The sequence below is a fragment of the Hoplias malabaricus genome, chromosome 12 (genome assembly GCF_029633855.1).
Source record: "Hoplias malabaricus isolate fHopMal1 chromosome 12, fHopMal1.hap1, whole genome shotgun sequence".
NCBI classification, from domain to species: domain Eukaryota; kingdom Metazoa; phylum Chordata; class Actinopteri; order Characiformes; family Erythrinidae; genus Hoplias; species Hoplias malabaricus.
Genome location: NC_089811.1, coordinates 11,755,309 through 11,781,148, shown reverse-complemented (window position 1 = coordinate 11,781,148; position 25,840 = coordinate 11,755,309). Strand labels below are relative to the sequence as shown.

At 37.7% G+C, this 25,840-nt stretch overlaps 1 protein-coding gene across 2 annotated transcripts in view; it reads right to left on the bottom strand.

The window, feature by feature from the left end:
• The window catches only part of acvr2aa (activin A receptor type 2Aa), a 58,791-nt gene that overhangs the window by 28,114 nt on the left and 4,837 nt on the right, over window positions 1–25,840 (bottom strand). Inside the window, exons 2-3 of one of the 2 annotated variants that reach the window (XM_066686130.1) lie at window positions 9,864–10,071; window positions 4,384–4,535 (exon numbers count right to left, since the gene is read on the bottom strand). In XM_066686130.1, coding sequence (XP_066542227.1) covers window positions 4,384–4,535; window positions 9,864–10,071 — 360 coding nt within the window. The remainder of the gene's footprint in view (window positions 1–4,383; window positions 4,536–9,863; window positions 10,072–25,840) is intronic. The other variant, XM_066686131.1, reaches the window with a different exon arrangement.

The following is a 25,840-nucleotide window of genomic DNA, read 5'->3' as shown; positions in this document are numbered from 1 at the left end:
CATACATGCCAGTCTCAGCTCAAAATTCAAATTCAAACTCAATAACTTCATTTACATTTGCAGTTTGGTAACCTTCTATTGATATATCAAACACAGAGATTTGAATGCTTAATGAGTATCTTTACTTAAACAAAAAATGATTTCCCAATTTGAATTAACATGTGTCAAAATGATACGACATTTAATATGCATTTGCACTGTGAGAATGCACTTGAAATGTAATTCTCAAACTCACACTCATACTAGACAGATGGCGAAATTCAAACGTTAAAGGCTAAGCACCACTTAATGGACCTCCATGAATATTTCACATTATTTTACTTACCGACATATATAAGTATGAATTAACGGCCTTTAAAACTTAATCCTTGAATTAGTAAGAAAAAAAAAATGTTTTCTAACAATAAACACAAGTTAGGAACTCAAATTCCACTGTATTTATTTGTTTGACACTTTCATATAGCTGGTGCTTAGCCTTTAAAGAGCAAACAGCACCTATTCTCTTTTCAATAACATTTTCAGCCCTAGTGTCAAAAAACTTATGAAAATGCAAACTGAGCAGATTGTATTTTCATTTTCACTATCTTCCACCTCAGTCAGCCAATCAGGGTGAAGCCAACAGCACACTTTTATGTATATTATACTTTTATTTTCATTGTGATACTGATGCTCTTCCATAATTAGGCCTGTAACACTCTAATATAAGTGTATTCAGTAAATCAAACACTCAGACAGAGCCTTTTTAAATAAAGCATCATAAAACAATATAGGTGGGGAGCTGGGGTAATGTATTTTCCACAAAATGTCAGTAATATTTGTGGTGGATTCACACCATATAAAAAATCTCAGTGAAAATAAAAGACATGGGAGTGGCTACTGAATTCCAAACAGCGTGGATCAGACACATCAGAGCTACTGGAGTTTTTAGACTGTCACAACTTTCAGAAGATGGCTAATCCTTCACAGTTATTAGAACTGATATTACAAAACAGTTTAATGTTAACTTAAAGTGTAGGACACGTGGTCATAATAATAAGTATGGAGCATACTACTTTGCAAGTAACCTACCAGAAATGTCACTCCACTGAGTGATTCCTCAGGTTGTTTTGTGGATATTGGTGCTTTGTCCAGCCACTGAACTTAAACAATATATTTAATCACTAAATGCCTCCTTTTACCCGGGATATGACGTAATATTCCCCCACATGTCAGTTTGCACTGGATTTGCACTCTTTTTACAGTAGGTAAAAGGCTCAGGAATCTTTCATGAAATAGGAGCGCAAACTCTGGGAAAATGACTGAAATCATCTATTAGAACGGGATTAAAACTACTGAGATCCTCTGGTAATAATTACTTTACCCCATGTCCACAGGTAAAACTAATCCCGTCCGAACTGGGCTTAAGAGACATCTGCAGAAAAATACTTATGTATTATCAACATGCAGGCCAAGAACTTTTTTTGAAAATCTGATCGTTTTTATTTTCTTCTTTGCCTACACTTTCTTATTTGTTAGCGTGAGTAAGTAAGTGAGTCACCAGACAGTGATAAAAATAAAAACATAATCAATACAACAGTAATCATGTCACTTAATATGCTATAAACAACACTTTGTTAACTGAGTTCCTATGACACAACCAACAAAACGAAATGGTTCATCCACTTCCCATTTATTACTAAAAATACTGCTAACAGTAGAATGTATTGCTTATGTATGAGTTCCTGTGTTTGTGTGTGTTTTATTAAAGTCGCCAGCCCACAGAAACCGGCCCCTGGAATTCAACTGACCCACTAGACTACTCAGTGGCTGCAGACATTGTCCCTGGTGTCCACTCACGCACCTCCCTCCATCCCTCATTTGGCTAAGAGGATGTTTGACAGTGTGGCCTGTTAGCTGAGCAGAGATAAAGCGGCCAGATCAGCGCCACTAATCTGAAAGACATCTCGCGAGCCTAAACGTCATGCCGCTGCAGGCACGGACACGGCTCTAAGAATAGTCACAGTGGTAACATTCCCACAAATCAAAGTTTTATAGAATGTAAATTAATTTAACCATAATTTCTTTATTAATTTGCATGCAAGCTCATCAAACGATACAGAGCATTCCTGCTTTATCAGATTTGGTTAAACACTTGTTGCAATTGCTGGACTGTTCCATTGTTTGAATAAGTAAATATTCTTTTTTCAAATGTACAAAAAATGTACAAAGACTGCACCCATGTGACACCGAAGGCAGAAGAAGAAATGTAAACCCCAAGCAAATAATAACGTAGGTGCTGTATTTGTGGCACCTGTTTGTAACCAAGACTGAAAGAGTAGCTAAGAATTTGAATAAAGATGTCCCTAAGGATGCAAATGGTTAACTGAACTGGGTCTACACTATTATTTTTAGTCTGATTTTAGAAGACAGGGCATTTCCCAATTTTGACTGTTGCTCTACTCAAGACTTTGCCGAGAGTGGCCTAGTTTTTTCTCATATTAATGTATTAAGATTTTAAAGAGAAACTTTTATTTTAAAGAAGGATTATTACAGAGAAAGGATTTGGAGATGTCCTTGTCAGACTGGGGTTATATTCCCAACTCAGACAAGAACACTATGTTCTTGTCCCCCTGCACTCGCCTTCCTCTATAACATGATTAATACTGTAAATCTGTCTATAAGAGCGCATCGTTCAATGCTGTGAATATAAAAACTTTAACAACTGTTGTTTAGGATTTCCTAAGAGAAACATGTAAGAGGTTCTTCAAAAAACAGCCCTGATCTCACAGCAATGGCTCTGTGAATCCAGGTAACATTACATCACTAGAAATTCAAGGTTAATCTTATAGACATGACTTGCTACAAGCTACGACATTACTTAAGCATGACACTTTAAATTTGACACAAAATAACAAAATAATTTCTGTCAGTCCCTTAGAATAAGTAGCAGTAAGTTTGCCATTTAAACAGAAGTAAATGTAAGCTAATTTGCATATAACATTAGGAAACTGCAAAAATAAAATAAAAACAATAGTGTATTTATTGTCCATGGCATTTTTAAGACTTTTAAGAGATTTTTAGACATTTTTACGACACACTGAGGACTTTTTATTTTTTAGATAAAGGTATTTAAGACTTTTTAAATATCCGTGAACACCCTGTTAAATGGAAGCAAATTAATGGTAGCACATACTGATGTGACTGTACCGATAGTCATTTTGAAGTAAAGAAAGAAAGGGAATTGATTTAAAATGGAAAACTGAATAGAGATCACTAAGCTAAAACAGTATTTTGACGTTGTTATTCCATTTTGAGTCTGTTTGACAAAAATCAGCAAAGCTCACTTAGCCCCAAGATTCACCAGGACACCTGCAAGCAGTTAGAAAACTGAAAACATTTCGAGGCACTCCCCAGGATCCAGTCTGCAATGCTGAATAGAGAAAAGAAACCCGACACACACAGTGGTAACTAGAAAACACAGCGGTATGTCGACTGACTGCTGTGATGACTGAAAGATGAGGTAAATTCCGTTGATTCAATATGGGACAAAGATAGTGTTATCGTGTTATCAGTTTATTTTGCGCTGATGTTTTAGCGGCTGGCATTCGTCACCTTTTTTTGTATTTTTTTGTTTTTTTCAAATAAGGAAATCTACGTGCCAGCCTGCAACATTTGGAATAGCAGTATCTGGCTCTCTAACAATGTGGTATGGTATTGTTTTGGCTGTAGTGGTGTTCTGCTTCATCCTGTTTACTGTTAACTACCATACTCAGAACAGAGCCTGTGTGCGTAGACATATGGGTGGGTGCTGGAAGGGTCCTTTGGCCAGAGAGCTGATTTAGGAGGGAAGGATCAGTAATTGTATCAAAAAACACCAGATTCTGAACCATCAATGGAGCTTAGTGACAGAGGATGAAAAAGAGAAAGATCAATAGTATATCATGCAGAGCAGAGTCAGAAATTAACAATGTGTCAGGGCACAACAGCTCTTAAAATATGTTAAATACTTGTTTTTGTTTTTTAATGGCACTTTTATAAAGCTAATACCAGGGCTCTGATCCGCCTCACTGTATAAAAAATATAAATAACACATAAGAACCCTTACACTGTACAGAACAGACATGTGGAATGTCTGTTTTAGGGAGAAAAGCAAGAATAGAAATGTTAAAACATTGATTATGCTGGGAGCAAATTGTTTGATTTTTCATTCCTGAGCCCTGGCTCAGTTCTGTTTTATTAAATCTGATATGCAGACATGACATATCTGTGGTTGATAAATTAAATCAAGCCATAATTTTTGTCACAAATTGCCCCACAGGTAAATGCAGGTTAATTTCTGGGTTATATGAAAACACCAAGCAAGCAAGGGTTAAGCAGTTGGGAAAAAAGAAGAGTTTCCTGTACCCTTAAAGACACCGCTGCTTCTGTCGGTGATGGGAGCCTTACTCTGAACGACCTGAGCGTCTGGGTTGTAGTAAAACTTCTCGTTGCACATGTTTCCTTCGCAGCAGCAGAAGAACACATCGGGGTCCTCCTTCTTCTCCACACACTCAGTGCTAGAAGACAGATCACAAACAGAAAGCTGTTATTGCTTCTGCTTTTCCTGTTCATTTTAAATTTTAAATGTGGTTCAGCTATCACAAAATGCAATAAAGTGAAACCAGTGCTTCTTTTCAAAACTGCTATGCAACAACGTAATGGACAGCTCAACACTGTTGGAGGAGAACACTACAGGTCAATTGTTTATTGTCAGATACCAGCATTGGCTAGCATCATGAGCTAAACAAAAACGTTTGACCACACAGACACGTAAAAACTCGTGTCCGAGAGGGTGCAACAAGTCCAGCGACTCGGTGCTGGAGGAACAGAAGCGTTTGAAATTTTTTTAAAAGTGAAATAAGACCAGCTCTGCACTGTTTAGAAGCACAGCTGGCCAGGTAGGCTTTGTCATATAAGCTAACGTGTTAACACCACACACCCGACTGAGGGCTCCCACAGCGCCCCCTCCCTGTACTTCTCTTAAATGCACACGAATTACCTCATTTTGCCTTGTGCTTAAGGTAATTTAAATTATTTTAAATAATGACGTCGTCCATATGTTCAAATAACGTGATATATGGTATTATCATTATACCACTCACCGTTATTCCAAATACTGTCCAAAATATGTGATACTCACAATAAACCTGGTTAGTCTTTAAAGCTTCAGTTGTTTTATTTAATATTGTACAATATATTTCAAACAACACCAAAAAGCTAAGTGCTGCAAGGCTGTGTACAAGCAAGTCTCTTTAATGTGAGTTTTTTTTTTGCATCATTTAGCAGTCATTAAACTGTTTGTGCCAAAGTGCATTTCAGACTGGCGCTCCACTCTCTAACCTCCTTTCAGTTTCCTTATGCTACAAAGCCAATGTATAAACAAATAAACCAAAGAGGGAAAGGTGCATTTGTAAAATAAACTCTTTCAAGCTGTCAGACCACATCAGAGCCGTGCGCTCCGGTTAGCTTAGAGTCGATAAACAAAGATTAAGAGTACAAAAACCTGCACTAAACACACACACACACACACACACACACACACACACACACACACAAGGCTGCAAGCAAGAAGGGAAATAGATAACATTCCAGAGGTTTTCTTCTTTGCAAAATGAAAAGTACAAAGAGGCATGAGGCTGTTAACTTCCTCTAGGCTTGTGCCATACACGCGCTATTGAACTTGGGGTTAGCAATATAATGATACCTTATGGTTAATTTTGGGAGTTACGTAACAATACTCTTTCCTGAGTATATCATCAGTACCTCTAGTATCAATATCACAGGAGCTATTAAACATACAGACTGATTTCAAATACACAACACTGTAAACAACGACAACAACAACAACCAAAGTATAACAAATGCAGGGGCGGTGTGAGAGGTTGGCTTAAGGGGCTTAAGCCCCGGAATATTTGTCAAATGCCCCCCCACCAAAAGTTTCAGATATTAAAGTTTAAAATAAACAAACAAATAAACATTTAAATTCTCTAATTGGACAGGTAAAATCAATGTTCAAAAAAACTTATGGCCTAATTAATATTACCAAAAGATTTAAAAACAATCGTGGAAGTTCTTTTAGCTGGTAATTTTTGCTGGAGTTCTGACAAAAACTAGACCTGGCAACCCTGTTAGTCATTCACCTCAGTAAGCAAGCTTGAGCAAGCAGTGGTGGAGAGAAAACATGGACATAACAAAGTTTGTGAAGAGGAGTGAATCACAGCCCTCAGCAACAGAAAGTGGTTCAACTTCAACAGTGTCTGCACCATCGACCGCTGGTGAACAGCAGAGAGATGTTTCAGTTGAGTCCAGTTGAGCATGGTTCTGGACATTTGGGCTAAACCCCTGGTAATTTAAAATGTTTGGCTCCGCCCATGAATAAATGCATACATTGCATAGTAACAAAGAAATAACCAGATTTAGCCAGTTATGTCATCATCATATTTTATTAATGTAATTTTTGACAGTTTAAACTGTTGCTTGTTTTCAGGAGTTCATATCTTTAAGAAATAACTTTACAGTTAAAACTAATTATGAAATGAATACCATTTAATACAGGGGTAAATGTATCTATTACTAAACAACTATATATTTACTTATTTGTAACTCAGTATTTTAAAACTTATTAGGGCAGTTGGAAAAGGATTAAACCTAGGGTTAGGGTTAGGGAACCTCCATGCATAATACTACATAAATTAGTCCAGTTTAAATGCTTGTCTAAGAAACATGTCTTAGTTATGAATGTTTTGAATGTGTTTTAAAACACGTTTTATTTCATTGTATGTACAAAATTATGGGACTTTATTATTATGGGTTATTGTGTACCCCTAAACAGTTTGGGATGAAGAATGAGAGAGAAAGAGTTTGATGTGGTTGTAAGATAAATGCACATATTTATATACAGGTGATAAACCAATAAAAACAAAGTAGCTTGTCATAATTTTATTTTTAATGTGGACCCCTTGTCCTTTTCAAAAATATTTTCACAGGCAGCCCACCCTTATGCCAAATGAGCCATTGGGAGATTCACCACAGGCAAGAAGCTTCTGGGGAAAAATATATAAAACAAAAATAATAAAACATATAATCCAGTTCCAACGGGTGCAAGGTAAACAGGTTCAGCAGCATGCTAGGACAGGAGCAGCAAAGACAGAGAGATGTGCTTTTTTCCACGAGATCAGGCACCTCTCGCACGCTATCGAAACACCTAGGATCAACAGCGCAACAGCTACCAGTCACATGAGGGCACATGAACAGATAAGGCCGGGTGGATTTTCTTACCCACTTTTTATGATTGGGAGGGAACAGGGTTCAAACCTCGACCAGAAAACATGTTTACACAAGGCTGCTGTGACTTTGTATCAATATTCAACATGGAATGTGTTCTATCTTTAGTAGAGGCCATATGGCTAATGAATGAGGGTTTACCACGGTCTCTGCCACGATCAGTGTGGAAAGAAAAGTTCACTGATCAACGTTTAAAGGCTAAGCACCAGCTATATAAAAGTGTCAAACAAATAAATACAGTGGAATTTGAGTTCCTAACTTGTGTTTATTGATAGTCAGAAAACAAGTTATTTCTTACTATTTGAAGGAATAGCACCCCCCCCCAACGGTGTTCAGAAACTCTAATAGGCGTCTTGCATGTGACGTAGATGGTGGACAACAACTCTAGAAGCTGCACTTAATTTAATGCATGATGATGAAAAGGTGTGTTGTTTTTGGCTGCAATAATTCAATGTACAGTGGGACATCTGTGCACAAATGACCCAAAGATTGCAAAATATCCAGAAAATGGACTAAAATTGTCAACTTTAAACGGGCACTTTGGAAAGGACCATCCGCTCACTCCGTTATCTGTAGCTCATTTCACTGGCGCTTTTCCAACAATATGGGCATGTAAGGACACCAACGAAAGGTGTTCAAGAGCCTCTGTAACATGGAGGTAAACAGGGTAAGGACACTCACTTCGCCTGTTTTAGTTGGTGTTAGTTAACGTTAGCTTGACTCGCTAAACTCGGTGGCTCAGATTATACGCGGCTACGTAGCTGCATTACGGAGGTTTATAGTGTCGGATGAATTTGAGTTCGACTTCGATCACATTTACAAGAATAACGGTACCTCTAAATTTGAGTTTAGCTTATTGCTAGGCTATTGTCATGAATAATGTTGGTTATTTAGCTATCGCTAGCTAGATACTGTCATAACAGTCAGTCATAACAGTGTTTTACCGCGGCGTTGTTCAGCTGTTGTCCACCAGTGAAGAATTTCCGTAACGAGCTCGGGTTTTTCCGTCAATTTAATAAAATTGTCAGTTTTAAAGCAAATTAAGCTGCTATTTTCATTTTAATTCATACTTATAAATGTCAGTAACTAAAATAATGTGAAATATTCATGGAGGTCCATTAAGTGGTGCTTAGCTTTTAAAGACTACAAAATCAGTCAAGTAAACAAGAATTTACAGTACAGCAACTGATCATTAATTGCTCTACTGCACATAGTTATTAACATTTAATTATTTTTAATTAATATTACTTTAGATCTCTTTTCAGATAAATAAAATGTTGCTGTTGTGTTATGTTGATCAGCTCTGAGATGCTGTGAGAATGAAGTCATGATTCTTAAAGTTAAACATCCATGCGAGTAATATGGATGTCATTTAAGGATGCACCAATGTTTACATTTTTTGGGCTGATACGATAACCAATAATTAGCACCTTGGAGTTGCCAATACCAATATTATTCATTCATTCATTCATTCATTCATTCATTCATTCATTCATTGTCTTTAATCGCTCATCCAGTTCAGGGTCAGGGTGGGTCCGGAGCCAACCCGGAATCACTGGGTGCAAGGCAGGAACACACCTTGGAGGGGGTGCCACAGTTCACAGGGCAACACACACAGGCACACACGCACACCTATGGACACTTCTGAGTCACCATTCCTCCTACCAACGTGTATTTTTGGACCGTGGGAGGAAACCAGAGCACCCGGAAGAAACACACGTGGACACGTGGAGAACACACCAAACTCCTCACACCAGGAGCTGGACTTGAACCCACAACCTCCAGGTCCCTGGAGCTGTGTGACTGCGACACTACCTGCTGCAGCACCATGCCACCCCAATACAGATATTAATAATTTAATTAAAGCTAATTTTATCATAGGTGAATAATCTTATTATATTCTTACAGCAATTACTTAGCAAAACATATCGGTTGTAAAATTTTCAATTTCTCAGCCAATAACATTGGTCGCCGATATATCGTGCATCACTAATAAAATTCAATACAACTAAATATGAAATGTTAAATATATTAATGTTATTAAATATTAAATGTTACATATTTTATATAATTTTGGAGTTATGTATACGATGGAATTAACAAGAGTAATGCATTAGTTTATTCAGTGCATGCATTTAAAATATTTATATGATGTAAAAACAGCTTTTTCACTGTATAAATTATATATATATAATGTATCATTCATTTCTCAATCCATATTCCATTCTAAAAATGTGAGTATATCTTTTTAAATGTAATTGATTGTTATTGTGATGTCATTAAAAATGTATATGGCTCCTATAAACTTAAAGAAATGCAGTGTAATGTTAATCACGTATGGTAGAGTTTGACGATATTGCCAAAATATATATCACAATATATTTCCTATTTCTGCTTGATACCATGCAACTCCAGGTGAGGGAGGAGGAGTAGGGAGTGTGAACCACCAAATAGGTGTATTAAAATAAAATCACCATAACTGAAACATTTTCTATTGCAATATATCGGTACAGATTTTTCGTCTAGCTCTATACGTATGTTGTGTTCAAAACAAAGGTTACCTGTCGTAACAGTTGACATCGTCCAACCAGCAGCCTTGCTTCACTACGGCCACTGTCCCGGACACATTCCTCCATGTGGCGAAGCAATGGAGCCGTTTGTCCTTCTCTCCGACACAGGGCTCAACGCTGCGGTTACCCTGGTTCTCTGCGCTCGGGTTGTAGTTGTAGAGCACACACTCTTGAGTCTCCGAGCGGCCCAGGATGGCACCTGCAAAGCACAGAGGCTTTAATGCTAGACACAAGCTTAGTTTTGTGGACTGTGACAGGCCGTGATCGATGAGCACAATTTGGAGAAGCACGTGGATGATGCAACTAGTCTGAAATATAGCAAACACTCAATTCCCAGCATTTCCTGTGCCCCAAAATCCCACAGTGACAGGAAAAATCATAAAAACCCAACTCTCTTGAAGAGTACAGACTTGTGAGCCCTGATTTACAGCTATCTACAATGATGCACTGATATGGAATTTCAGCATCAAGACTATTTTTTTATATTGTTCACATAATTATATTATTTTTTTAGGATGAACACATTAATAAAGGGAAACATCATTAGAACGTTTATCCCTCCTCATACAAAAACACACTCATACACTGCACCCACCACACGAATAAACAGAAAAATAACAAGACGATTTACAAACAAGTTGAGGTTTCCATGACCTTGCGCAGGTCAACGTCTGTTAGAGTTGAGATTAAGGATAGTTTCATAATTGCTTTCAGCTACTGTTTCAATTCAGAGAACAAGAAAATGTGCGCGCAGTGGAGACAATATCATGTGACACTGCCTATGTCAATGCATACATTTATTGCACAACAGTAACCAGGATTACACACTGTTACCACACTAACCAAGTCGTTTTGATCCCCATGTGATAAAGGAACTTGTCAGAATTATTTACAGTGGTGGTGATGACGTCCAAAACATTCAACACATCTAAACATGTACATTCACTGGTGATTATAGACAGCAAACAAACGGGCTCTTTGTGTTGACATTCCTGGTTCATATCTCTTTGAGTGTAAACAAATAAAGCTCAATGACTTGCCTAGTTTGCCTGGTGAAAACACAGCCACAGAACATTTAAGAGACATAACTACTCATGTAAGATCTTATTGATGTTAAGCCTGTCACATTAGCCATTTCTGTGATGATGCAATTACAAACCTTTAAGAACAATTAATATTTGGCAAATCAAATACAGGGGGTCCTCGACTTACGACGTTGATCCGTTCCTACATCGCGTTGTAAACCGAGTTTCCGTGTCATCCTAACACCTATCCTCCTCGATCCTGAGCCACGTAACCATGTATTTTTCCGCCGCGCACACCAAACAAGAAGTTCGCGTTATGACGTTTACTACGCAAAGCCACAAGTCGAAACAAGGCTTTATACAGTACATGGGAAATGTGTGGTAACCACGAAACATCGTAAGTCGGGACTGACGTAACCCGAGGACCTCCTGTATAATTCCAGACATTGAAATATATATATATATTAAAAAAAGGCTCCAGAATAGAGAAACAAGAGAAAAACAGAGCGCATATAGGTGACGTTATTATTATGTGAACTACAATGCCAGTAAACACAATGGAGAATACTGAGGTCAGCAAATATTACTACAGTTAAATTGATATATTGTATAATAAGTTAATGATGTAATTATTGTGACAGGCCTAAATGTTGTTGTTGTATTTTCCAAGTTTTAGAATAAATACTCATTTAAATGCTATAAAATCAGACATGTAGAACTACAGTAAGAAATGTTAGCCTTTTCTACCTTACAATATCATGAGGACACCTCGCTATAGATCCAGTATTATGAATCAAACTGAATCATAAACTGACAATTAAAAAGACTAGGGTTGATACTTCACATGCAGGCCATGTAAACAGGGTTAATGCTGCTCCCTTCACAATGAAAAAAACAGTTGGTCAGTGTTTTTTAAGTACATTTAAGTACATCATTTTCTATGACATGCTAAGAAATATATTTCAGGCTGTAACAGGATCTAATGCACTATAACTGTGATCAACAGTCACATTGAACTCCCCTATTAAAACATAAACTCATTCAAGTGTATTGAAACTTACTGTGCTGTCAACAGTAACAAGTTTATACAAGCACGGCATGACACATTTAAAACAAAACCAGCGTTAGTGAAGTGCATTCAGTTGTCACACTTATGCCTAAGTGCTTACACACTGCTGGCATTTGCATTACGCAACGTTGTCAATCCAACCGGAGCCTGGGGCTAAGGAGAGCTGCAGGGATACCTGCAATGACATACATATAACCCACAAGGAACAGTTCAAGCTTGGGGCCAGGTATTTGAGAACTGGTTGCACAGGATAAGTGAAGAGACTGTTGGCGCCACCCTAACAGGTGGGTTAAGGGAAGATCAGGGAACCATACAGGTCAAGCAGCAACAAAGCAACCAGCCAACTAACAACCATTCAAGGACATTTGAAATGTGACCTCCACACGCTCGGGCAGTGCTGCTGGTGCACATTCCTCATTCCTTTAATTCTCTCCATTTTCAGTTCTGTCTCTCTACTTGCTGTAGCTGTTGCTAGTGACCATTAACAAATGCAAATGACCACAGAATGCCAGGGCCGATCGGGCCCATCACACTTCAAAGCGAATAACATGCAACGTGAGCTTATTCGTTTGGACTTCAACAGGTCAGGCTGTTGCAAAGAGGATCTAAATGCACTGTGGCACTTTCACGCTAATTTGTGTATCTGCTTAATGCTCTGCAGAAAACTGACATTATTACAAAACGCTAAAAACCACTGCAGCTGTGGTCTCTGATTGTTGTGTTATGTGAGAAATCTGAAAGTCTGAAGGGATTTTAAACAGCCTAAAGTACATTTTTTGTCAAATCAGTATGTCATTTACGAAGAAAAACTCTATAATAAGAAACATCTTCAATAGATCATAATTAAAATGGAAAATCCACAACAATAAATCAGTTCCAAAGTGAGATTAAGATGACATAACTCTACAGTTATACACTCTACACGTATACTATTGTATATGTGGTTGTTATTGTAGGCAGTTGATATCATGCATAAAGTCACAAAGAGTATGCATTAACGGTGCCAGTGAGGCTTGGGAGGGTCTTAGTCACTAGGGAGGCTAGTGCTGATCTACATTTAAAAGTTTGGGCTGTAATTTAGTTTATTTTACATCTTATCCTGTGTATAATTACAAATGTAAAACTAGGGATTTGCTATTGCAAAAATACTTTGTATATACAATTTTTATAATTGATATACTATAATTCTTATTTTTGACCATTAGATTAAGGGGCCTATTAACCAAACTATTTTAAATGTAAGTACTCCTGTTAATTCCATGAAATTTGAGTAGGTGCGTTCCTGGCAAATCGACAGTTGCAACTGAACAGAAAAGTACCCAGGTGCAAGTTGCAAAGCTAATGGCTACTAAATGCCCAAGCCTATTAGAGCCTCCTTACTTTATAAGCAGAGCAATCCACATACTCACTACTCCTCTGGGACTCTTAGAAGCATAAGAGAAGTGTGTCAACCAACATTAAAACCTGCTACTTTGCTGATCGTAATCCCAGGTTTACTGAAGCCTCCACAAGACAAGATTAGTCACAGAATTGTATTTCATCAAAAGTGTTAGCCGAGATATTTAGTGCTTTTGTTGTTTTTCTGTCTCAGTTACCAAATATAGTCCTCTCTATCAAAACCAATGGACACCGTCCAGCAGATCTTCAGTGAGTCATTATTTTTGAATGGGAAAAAACAATGACAGCAAAATGGCTCATTAAATAAAAAAATGAAAACCAGCAATCGCAGCGTATATTATTTTTTGTGGAATTAATTTGCTAATTGCCCTTTGGTGGGGATAAAGCCAGAGGATTAGTTCCAGAGACACAAGTCACCATTATTGGGATTACAGGGAATCTGCTGGAATTACTGTCACATCCGTTTCAAGGAGTGGAACGGTGCTACCAAAGATGAACATCAAGCTTCTGCAGAGCTACCAAATTACACTGCAGCTTATAACATAAGCCATGCATCAGAGCAGAGGTCCCAGAGATCTCTGGCTAAGGCAAGTAATTACCCAGGTACCCAAGACCTACCATTCTCTTGGGGAGCATGTGGTTTCAGAGGCGCTAACAAAAGGTCACAAGTGAGTGGAAGCGGAGGGAATGGTCAGTTCACCTTCTGAACTCTCCTGAATGTGACTCAATAAATCTTTGACTCATATTCTTTTGCTGCTGGCCTCTATGCTCCTCTTCCTCACGGTGGTTTACTGGAACATTGACTAAGTGCTGAGGTCTTAATACAGTGTCAGAAGTGGTAAGTCGGTTTTAAAAAAGAAGAAATCCTGAGGAACATCATGGTATATCAGTTAATGATTCAATGACCACTAATGGACATGTGTGCCTTGAATCAGACTTGCACCACTCACTATTGTAATTTTATTTATTTTTTTTTTTTAAAGTTTGCTTTAAAAAATGTAAAAATAATAAAAGAAAAGACAAAATAACAGAGGTTGATATTTAACCACATCGAACTATTGATTCAAAATTCATCACAGTTTATCTCAGAGTATGATTAGACTGTTCAACCATAAAAATACTTGGTCTTCAAGTCAGTATGCTGTCCAGCCTACTGTCAGATATATATATACTGACTTGAAGACCAAGTATTTTTATGGTTGAACAGTCTATTTATATCTATTACATATAAAAGACTTTTAAATGCACACTTTGCTGGCTTCATTTATTATAAGACCTTAAAATTCGTTATTAACCCCAGATATAAGAAGCTACTCCTTCTTTTTGTGAGCAAATAAAACAATGTTATTCTTTATCCCTCAACCTAACCTTTGCTTTCCTATTGAAACGAGATCATATACAGATTAACACTGCAATTTATTCTACAGTCACATGCAATCTATCTCACAACGTTATCCCAGAAAAGCAAAAGTGATCCGAGATATCACATGGTTGAGACCAGTGATACTGTGCCCTCCCTAGCTCTGTGGTTTTGCATTACACATTTCTGACCAAAAAAAAAAAAAAAACACTGCGAAATTACTGGAAGCAGGGTGTTTGCTGCTTATCAGGCTTACATAATTTCCTATGCTCCTTACCATCATGAGGAGTGGCTTGGGTTCAAATGCAAACAAGGCCCTTTAAACCCTCGGCAAGTTGCTGCCTACACAGGCACCCAGGCTCATTGAGTGTGGCAGAAGCTCGGAAGTGCCGGGGCACTTAGGTGAATAAAGGTATTTGTCACGGAGGCTTATGAACAACAAAGTGCACTTAATAGATCAGAGAGCGTCTGTTATGATGATAGATGTGGTATTCAAGAGTGCAGGCAAGAACCGTCTTGCTGTTTGTCATCAAATCTCACCACGATAGAAGCCGCAGTGGAACAATCAAGCTTAGTTTTGGTGATATAAGCACCTATTGAATATTTGAATTAGAGGATTTTGAAGGTCTATTTTCATTTCCCAAAGGCATCCCAGGGAGCATTCAGTCAGATTAAAAGCATGAAACCCATTCTCTGTCTTTTATCTTTAGAAGAAAAATTAATCCTTATTTTCCTATACTAGTACAATATAATCACACAATCACATGACAAGTTAAAGAGTACATTTTGAATTACTGTGCCAGAGGAGTTGCAGCATGTATATATCTCCTTTGGAAATAGTACAAAACTGTTTTGTTTATTTAACTGTGTAGGAGCAGGAGCATTCTTCAAGCTTCTGGGTTTTCTATCACTAAATACAATATATAAAACAGGCTTTCTTTACTGTTGGATGCACTGTTTTAAAGGAAGCATATTATACACAATTTTTTACAAGTAAAAACAGTTCTGGGGTTTTAATGAAATGTGTGTCACCTACTTTGGTCAAAATACTACAAAGATCAAACAACACAGCATTGTTTACTCTGACTAAACCACCCACTGGTAGGGTTGGGCGGTATAACCATAAAACGTATACCACGGTATTTAAAATTATATTATTCTCTCCCAGAAACTGTTTTTTATCGTCAACATGTGTGTCTGTGTGCACTACCAGGCTGTGTTTAGCTATATAAGATATAAGGCTCAGCGCAGCCTGACAGAGCAACCCTTCCCCACAGAAATAACGTATACTGACATAGTATTTTGAGATGGTATTACGGTATGAAAATGTGGATACCGCCCATCCCTACCCACTGGTTTAAGGCCCTGTTGAGAATAAGCCACTCTTTACTTTCAAAAGCTATTCACCCATCTGTGAAAAGCGATGAGCAGAAACGCTGGCCTGTAGCCACTTTAGCTTTGTTTTCTTTCTTCTCCATTCTCATTTTTGACATATTTAATTAATATACTTACTTCTCTAATCTGGATGAGTTTGTTTTGCTCTGTTTAACCTCATATTTATGCTCTCATTATTCACTGGTTCTCTGATTTAAAGTGCATTTCATATTTGCTTATAATTAAATCTACCTGACCTACCCAATGCGTTACATTAAAAATATATCATTTGAGCACTCTACATTCAGCGTTCAAAATTAAAGCCAGAACAATCACAGTTTAAATTGCAATTTTGTTCAGAAATATATCAATTAGACATATTCCACATATTGCTTAGTCATAATTTAAAAACTCAAATCAAAGGGGATAAAAAATCTGGTTTGAGTCATCCTTACAGCATGCAAACTATTTTTTTAATCAACATCAGATTATAAGACTTCACCCTTCATGGGTTTTAGACCAAAAAACAGAGACTCTGAATTTATTTTAATGAGCTTCAAATGAGAAATAAATACAATACGCATTTGTTATCGCCGCTGATAAATTTAAGGATTAAAATGTCTAATATTAAACTTTGTATAATATGTAGGCTACGGTTCAGTAATATGTATAGAGCTATTCCATTGTATGAACGATATTTCTGCTGTACCTTGGAGATTTGTAGACATCCAGCAAACACTAGGCATTTGTAAATCTCCAAGCTACGGCTGAAATCTAGAGTAGAATAAGGCACTGCAGTATCCTCTATCCAACTCGAAGTTGTGTGATTAACCCATGTTACAGATGTTATGTGTCCAGTTTTCCAGACAGGCTCCATGTTAAGATCCTGTAGTGGTTTTTGATTAAAGCCCTTGGCCAAGAGGTAATCTTAGTCTACACTCTTTACTCACTAAGACTTTCCTTATTTCGGTCCCTTTTTTGACATTTACTATCCACACTCTTTTTTCCAGTAGGATTAGCATAACTCAGTGGGAATTTCTGTACAAGTTGAGAACTCTCCACACTCCACTGTTGCGAATAAAGCGGAACATGTGCACTTTGTTCATCAGTAAATCTCTCCCCTCTGCTGGCTTATGCTCTTTGGTCTCTTTAGCACAAAGGAGCTCTGTGTGATGAAAGTGAAAGCACAGTAGCGGAGGATGTATGTGTGCCATGTTTGTTGAAACATGCTTTTTTGCTTTAGCTAAATATAGTCATATCCATTCCCCAATGCCCATAGGTCTCTGCACATTTTCATGCAAGCACCAGCACACTGAAAATCTGTAGAGTGAACTAGGACCAAACAATATATAATTAGAGTGGTCCTGTGGATTTACTAGTATCAGCCAAATTGCCACATCTAGCCCACCAAAAATTAGTGTTTTATTTAACCACCATACTCAACAACATACATACAAGTATAGACATACTACATTTTATGTGCTAAATCTGATGGGTTTCTTAGTTGTCATCTCTTTTAAAATTAGTATAAGCCACAAAATGTAAGGAGTACAATGAGTAGCTATAGGTTTATGACCAGCAAAGGGCTGGACAACATATTGATATCGATATGAACAGTATAAAAACCAATGCAAAACTTCCAAGAACAAGCAAGAAACATGACATCACCATTGATCATAAACCTATTGTTGTGAAATATTAATACTAACATAAGGCACATTTTCAGGAACCCTCTTATTTGGAAAATAGAAACCTTTGCGTGCTATCTATTACAAACTGTTACTAAGAGTTTACAGAAATGCTTGAACATTCATTTCCACTATTCCCTATAATATTCCCTGTACAGTTTGATCCAGATCATTTGACACAAAGAAAAGATATGTGGTTTATCATCCAATCATACAATACAACTCTAATGGGAGAAATAAAGCTCTGTTACAACCTTCCAAATGAGTTATAAGCATCAAATATTGATAATGGTTCTTATGAGCTATTAACTGGGCAAATGGCTGCATGATCGTTATCATAGGCCACTAAAATGCATCTAGTGAGCAATTAAGCCGCACAGAAAAGCACAGAGATGATGGTTATTGGCTGGAACAAGATCCAAACACAAGCAGAAAATGAGCTAAATGATAAAATTTCTGTAAATGATCGAAATCATAAAGAGGGGGTAAGAACAAAATCCAGCACGCCGAGCTTCCTATGTGTGGCAAACATATGTTTAGAGGGGTTTTTGTGCATGTCAGTGAATCAACTGTCAATCATGTTTAACACACTTTTTGCTCCAAATCCTCTTTAAGCTGCTTTGAGAAAAGCAACACCCCCCCCTTACTCCCCACTCCCCAAAAACCCACATCAACCACCATTACCCTGCCGTAAAATAGATTCACCTGCATTGAGACGAGTGTTGAACCCAGGCCTGGGCGGCCTCTATCTGAGTTCACATTCTAAAAGCAAAATAGACAAGTTGCACAAAAGCCTCCTCGTCCACTCAGTGATACAAACCCACAGTGCTGTCAGCTCAGCCACAAATGATCACACTGGAAATCCCAGACTGGATTTACTGGAGAAGATTTGGTCACTAGCAGTTGTCAAGCTGTTTTAAAAGGGAGTCGTCTTTGTGTCTGAGTGGGAGTCGCATTTGACCAGAAACAGGGATTGCGATCTTTTTTTAATCAGTACACTTACTTCTCCACTCTGGCTGAGTTTAACCTCATACTTATGCTCTTATTATACACTGGTCCCGTTCACAAAAAACTGACATGGTTTTTTATTGGTGTCATAATAAAATATTATCTTTTTTTATAAGGTTATTTACATAATTTGAATTTGCCATTAGCTAGTGCTGCGCGATATGACCACGAATCAATATCACGATTTATTTAACATTTTACCTTGATTACTGAACTAATAAACTATTATTTTGTTTAACCTTTTTCCCCTTAAGTTCACCGACAAGGTGTGTACTGTCAATATGTCCAGGTTTTAAAGGTGTGGCATTTTTTTTTTTATAAGGTTGCACTTATAAGGTTGAAGCCATGAACTGTTCATATGATTGGGTTTCAAGTGTGTCTTCAGTGATGTTTTCACTGAAATCAATACATGTCCAAAGGACAGACACAGTATTTTTCTTTGATACGAGCTGCTTCCGTTGCTCGGTTGGCCTCGGTGTTTAGGTTTTCCTTCATGATGCTTGCATGTGGCAGTTTGGATGGTGCAGAATCACCTGATTAGTGTGGTATTGTGGTTTTAAGGGGACAGTACCTGAACTCACACTACGGACACGTTAACAGAATTAACAAAAAAACTATGAAAATAAAGTAAAAAATATTTAATCTATTTAAGTTAGATTATATCAAGTTCAATTAATTTTTGATCCATTGCATTTGAACCACTACAAATCTTAAGCAAGTCTCCTGCTCTGGTACATCTACTGGATTTGACATGTAAATTAATCAGTAGGACACCCGTAGGATAAAGCAATGAAATGGTCAATGGTCTTTCTGCACTAACGTAACCTGAATGCTGTGGATGCAAAACAGAAAAGTGGACAAAACACAGCACAGGTCAAAGAAAACTGTCAGAGGACAAAGGCGGCACATCTGATTTCAAATAACCCTTCCGTCAGCAGTGGTCAACTCTGGTGGTAAATTATTCACAGAGGCACCTGCATCTTGGACATCAGCGGCTAACAACCTGCCTATGTCATGGAAGTCCACTTCAAGAGGCGGATCAAAATACGCTGCCAAGCGACGCAAGGTCAAGCTATCAATCAAGAATGGCAATAAAGCCAGAGTGCTGAGAAAAGGCATGTTCGTTTCTATTCAAATCCTCTGCTGAGGGCCCAACACATCTGAATGCAAAGCAAAGCTGATTAAAAAAAGAGTCATTTGGCAGCAGCAGATAAAAAGACAAATTGGACATGAACGATTATGTGCATCTATTAGGCATTATGTGCTCTGGTTCAAATGAGCAAATGTTAAACTGTAAAACCAAATGCACCTCACACCAACAGGAGAGTGACAGTAAAACTTGCAGCATTGCTGGCTCTCTGTGACGCAACTAATAGTCGTTTATAACGCAGCAATAACCACAGAGGTCCAGACCATGCAGCAAAACTGACATATGATCTTGAGAGAGAAAAACATCCGCCCGATTGCCATTAAAGAAACATGCGGTAGCCAGTGACACTGATTGAATCTGGGCAAAGATACTTGGACAACGGGGAAGAAACCCCCCAACCCCCCAAAAAAAAAAAAAACCCAAGCAACAGCAATAGTTAACAGTAAGGAATACGTTTCAATTCTGCACAAATGTGTAAAAGCTGGGGATGATTCAAATTTTAATGATTTGGAGATCTGTGAATGAACTAGCCCAATGCTGCACTCCCTTTCTGAACTGAGCAGGTAATGATTTCATATTTCCTTCAAATGTAGCTGATTATCTAGTGTTATAAAGAAATACTAGCAGTCTATCACTATCAATAATGGTGCAATGATTCCAATCTGTTGTATTGCTCTATAAACATGTTCAAGTTTATTTCTAAATGATTTTTGTGAATATCTGAGAATGTTTAGCATCCACCAAATATCAGCACACTAAGATAACTACCTCCTATTCTTCACAGGCAAAGTGCTTAAGAAGCAAACTTGGCATTTTCTTAAATGGTCAGATTGACAGCAGCAGCTTCTTTTAATTCCAGCCAGAATGGGGCATGTGACTTGCAAGTGTAATGAGAAAATACGACTAGCGAAGCTTTAAATAAGAGGAAAGGTTTTTCAGTGACTCCTCAACAGAGGCCTGCCTCTTTATCTTCGTTTATGTCATCTCGTGACCTCGTGCTGAAAAACATGAGCCGTAATCCTGTAATAGCCGGAGTGCACGCAAATGTACAAGGCTTACCAAATTGCCCATCAGCATGCCTGCTGTGTGACTTCACAAAGGGGGATTTATGAAGTAAATGTGCATTATCCCCAACAAAACAAAAATCTTTGTTTTGGGGATTTGCTGAAAAAAGTGCCATGGATATATAATGGCCCCCTGCTAAGCTGTCTGGATCAATTTTATAAGGGAAAATACACAGCTCCTCATCTAGGCTGCACCACAGCTATGATCTGGGATGACAGAAGGTTAAAAAGGTGATGATAAAGATGAACCTCCATTGCCTACATGTGAATGACAGGCATTAAACCTTTAAAGCTTTCTAATCGATATTAACGGGTTACAAATCCTGATAAACCGTGGTATAGGCCTACATAAATATTTATCACTTATATCCACAGGACCTCTATATTTTCAAATTCAGCCCTTGTTACCACAAACTAAGAAGGGCTCTTTTAAAAGAAATAGAGACTTGAAGAGTGTAACGTGACGTCCATAAAAATAAGGCATTCGATTGATGAAGAAAAGCTCTCGCAAAGTCATGCAATTTGGCCACTCTCTGAATTGGTTTTAATGTAGGCATTTGCTGGATGATAAACTATGCCCATTTACTTCAGTAAAATAGATGGCCTTCAGTGTGTTCTCAGTGTCTGGTAAACATTGGCCAAACATACCAAAATTGGGAAGGTTGTTGTCTTCTTATTATGCATTTCCCAAGCATCTAAGCAATTAATTTCATAGTTTTAAAGGTGATATTCATGATTGTAATCAAAATACAGTTTTTTTTTTATTTATTCTGAGGACCATTTACTGGCTCTAAAGTCTGTTTTAGTGCTGAAAACCGGTCTACAGTATTTACGAAGTCCCAGTGCCTGTAAATGGGTTTAAAAAAAAATATATATATATATATATATATATGAAGTCTCAGTCTGATATGCTAGGCTTTTTTTCTCTCTCTGCTCAAGGCAAAGAAAAGGCATCTGGAGGTGTTTAGACAGAGAAAAGACCTCCAAATGTTGAAAATCATGAAGAGAGATAAAGATGCCCCGTGGGTGTGTAATATTGACTTATTTTTGCTGTTTCCGATTACTTTGAGTGGAACTGACTACAAATTTTGCAGATAGCTAAGTGCATGAAAGTAAACACAGACCAAAACTGATACAAAACTAAACAAAAAAAAAAAAACTTATAGATACATTAAATCTCAGCCACATACAAAAAACAGATGTTTTTTTCTCCTCAAACATACCTTTCCACCTTAAAAAGTGCAGAGCTTCTGAACATAAACAAACCAGAGAGCAGCAGTTCTCCAGAATCGTAGACACTGCCTTTAAGCAATATTCTGAAATGTACATTTTGTGCCTACGTATAAACTGTTGGGCTTTTTTTAAAGCCAGCAATACAATTCATTTTTATAGTGATGCTGGGATTTTATTGTGACAGTACGCTTCCACAAGTCTATTGTGGATATAGTCTACAGCACAGTGCCATATGAGAAACCAATAAAGATCATTCTAGTCCATTCTCCTTCTACCACACAGCTTTTCATGGCAAAATATCTTCTGCCTTATTGCCTAATGTCTGAGGAAACTCATAGAATGCAGATGTAGTCAGATGCATTGAAATATTTGGCAATAAAAAACTCCCATAATTACTGAACTGTGGGAGAATGAGCCCAAATATTGCCATACACAAGGCTGTAAAAGAAATTGATGATTCATGGCCATGGATTCATGTGTAATAAGGCATTCATTATAAGGCGAACCACCAGCACAAGTATCATCACCACACACTTAGCTTTTGACTAAAACTGAGGCCAATTTGCTGTGATTTACCTCTATGTACTCTCAGAGGAACTGTGTAATAAAAAAAGCTGCACGTGGAAGGCTTTAAAAAAAACTATGCTTAGTCTTCAGGCATGGGGTCTGCAATGTATTGCACAGTTCCATCTTTATTAGATCCCTTCGCAGTTTGAAGCAAGAGCTGAGTACAACACTCTGACAATTAGCGTTAGGCTCTTTTTTTCTGCTTACCCTGAGTTACATTATTCATTGGTGTAATGTTTTTGTTGAAGCATTCAGCAGGATGGCCAAGAATAGTCAGTGTCCCTAAATGACTGACTGCGTAATGTTTTCAAGGATTGTCACAAAGTGTAGGTGGTGCCATTCATGGGCCTACACATAGAAATATCAAGAAAACCTTTTGTCTGACAAAGCGGACTAATACTTCCACCCTAGATGAAGCCAAAAAGAGCTGCTGTCATAAAGAGTGACTACCATTCTCTGCTAATCGGCTATTCGTATATGCAACTCCACTGCTCCACAGCATGATGCTGAGTGGCTTTATTCTTCACTTGCTGATGCTTGGCTTTGGGTATGATAAACCAAGACGTGTGGCTGCTCTAGAGCATTCCATTTTCTGTCGTACGTCTGTGTCAACAATGAGTGTACCTTAACATAGAGCAGGACAATAATTCAATGTCAATATATATCGCAATGTAAAATGTTTCAATAACAATGATAGGGCTTTTAAACACATTTTCAACATTCCAACATACATTATTTACAGCATCCGTCACTGACTGACGTTCGATACAGGGCACTGTCTTCAGTTCAGCGCTTTAATTTAAAATTTAGTACAAAAAAATGTTCAAAGTGATATCGAAATGAAATTGTATCAACCAAAATTAAGAAATATATTGTGATATAAATGTTGGTCATATTGTCCAATCCTACCATGACATAGTATGGTAGTAATGTAAACAAAAGCAATTTAATATCTGGAACGCTATTTTCCGATTTCAAGGTAGCTGAAAATCAAAGTAGCCAAGTCCTGGCACAAGTCTGGGACCCTGGCTATAAAAATAAAAATAAAAATAAAACTGTAAATTCAATTAATTATGTTATTACTTCATTATGATTTTACTCAATCGGCAAAACAACAATAATAAGAACAAGACTTGTAATGCGTAGGCACCAAATAAACTGGATGTTCATATCTGTAATTAATATTTGCTGTTTTATTTTTGTACTCTAAAAAAGTGGAACTTTGTGCAGACGTATTTCATGAACATCTGTTAAAGAAAACAAAGGCTTTTGCAGCCAGTTATTTTTACATGAAAAATCAATACACAAAGTGTTAAATCTCAATTTGTGCGCTAAGAAAAACAAGGCCTATTGTAAAAGTAACCAGTTTTTCTTTTGTGTCTTCAATGCCTGATGGTAAATCTGATTCATTACAAGCAGCATGAGGTATGAATAACGTGTAATTAACCTTGCTTGCTGGCAATTGCCCAGCTTTGGTCCACTTGGCAATCATTTACAATAACCATGCCAAACCTTGTGTTTGTTTGAGCCAATCGACTTGAAAGTTGTACCTGGATTACTCCTGTGGTAGAACAGTGAATGCCTTTAATTTGAGCTATATGAGCACTTCAGCCTGGGGTGAGTTCAGCAGCAACAGAGACTCCAATTATATGAGAAAATCCTCTTTTGGGACAGGGTAAAGTAGGCAAACCACTCTATCCTCAAATACCAGTGCTGGCAAAAAGGACTGCACATTTAATTCAGCCTGCAGGAAAGATGCTCGTATTACTAACAGTGAACGGCTAGCAATTCTTCAATTATATCTCCATCTAGACAGTACCAGATACTTTCTTTCCAATCCGCTGTAAACACAGATCACATCACAGATAATTGTCTTTGATTTATGACAATATTCATTTAACTTTTTTATGCCATTTCATACCATGTTCTAACTAATCAACAGCCGTTCCCCTTAAGCTACTCCTCCGATCATATGGTTCCTCTGAGATACCTAGCACTAACCACTGCTTCATTTCACACTGCTGCTAATGAAATACCACGAGACAGCCTCACATGCAGGTGGAGAGGGCCAACTGCCCAGATCTGTCAAACCAATTGACATCCGAACCCACCCAGGGAGGGAAACCAAATTGTCTTGAACAGCCGAGGCATCACCAAGGATCAAATGCTACTACAGCATACTAAAAGAGTAAAGCCTAAGATCAAAATATGTAATGAACAGTAAATGTAATCAATTTTTTCAAAGGTATTGCACACACACACACACACACAAGTGTGGCTCTTGTCTGTGCTAACAGATTTTAACGAGGATGCAAATGTAGCAAACAAGCCTACACAATCTCTCTCACACACACAGCACATACAGGCGTGTATTATTTCCCCTCTGACTGTTTAGTGATAGCCATGTTCCCGATAGGTCTGAGAAAGTATCACTGACTCCTACAGTCAAAGCACTGGCCAGCTCAGCAGTCATTCAGCTATTTTTCCTGGTAACAGTCTCTATTTAAACAGTCAAAGAAAGCATCATTCACATTTACACTGGCAAGAAAAACAAACAGGCTTATTGTGACATTTCCACAGTCATTAGGTATTTATTAAAAAGATGTCTACATTTTTTAAGCCTGAGTAAGTAGACCATTTAAAGGCATACCAAATGAACAAGCCTTGATATGATATTTACACAACCTACAGTGTTCAAAATTCACAATACATCTGTATACATATATTTAACCCACTACTTATGCCTCACACTATGCCTCAGAAGCACATTTTGCAGTGTACATTATGAATACCTCTTCTAATTATCATGAAGTCCTCCCTGTTGCCTGTAATTTTCTTCTGTGTCTGATTCAAACTCATTGTACCAAACAGAAATACCTTGTCAGCTCTCAAATGCTCAACTCAAAACATCATGGTTAGTACAAAATGAGACATAAATTCAGAACAGAACTTGTCTTTGTTGTTTAAACTGAAGTAAATACAGCAATACGTTTATGAATGGTAATAAAAATGATGTAAATGTTTAAACTCAG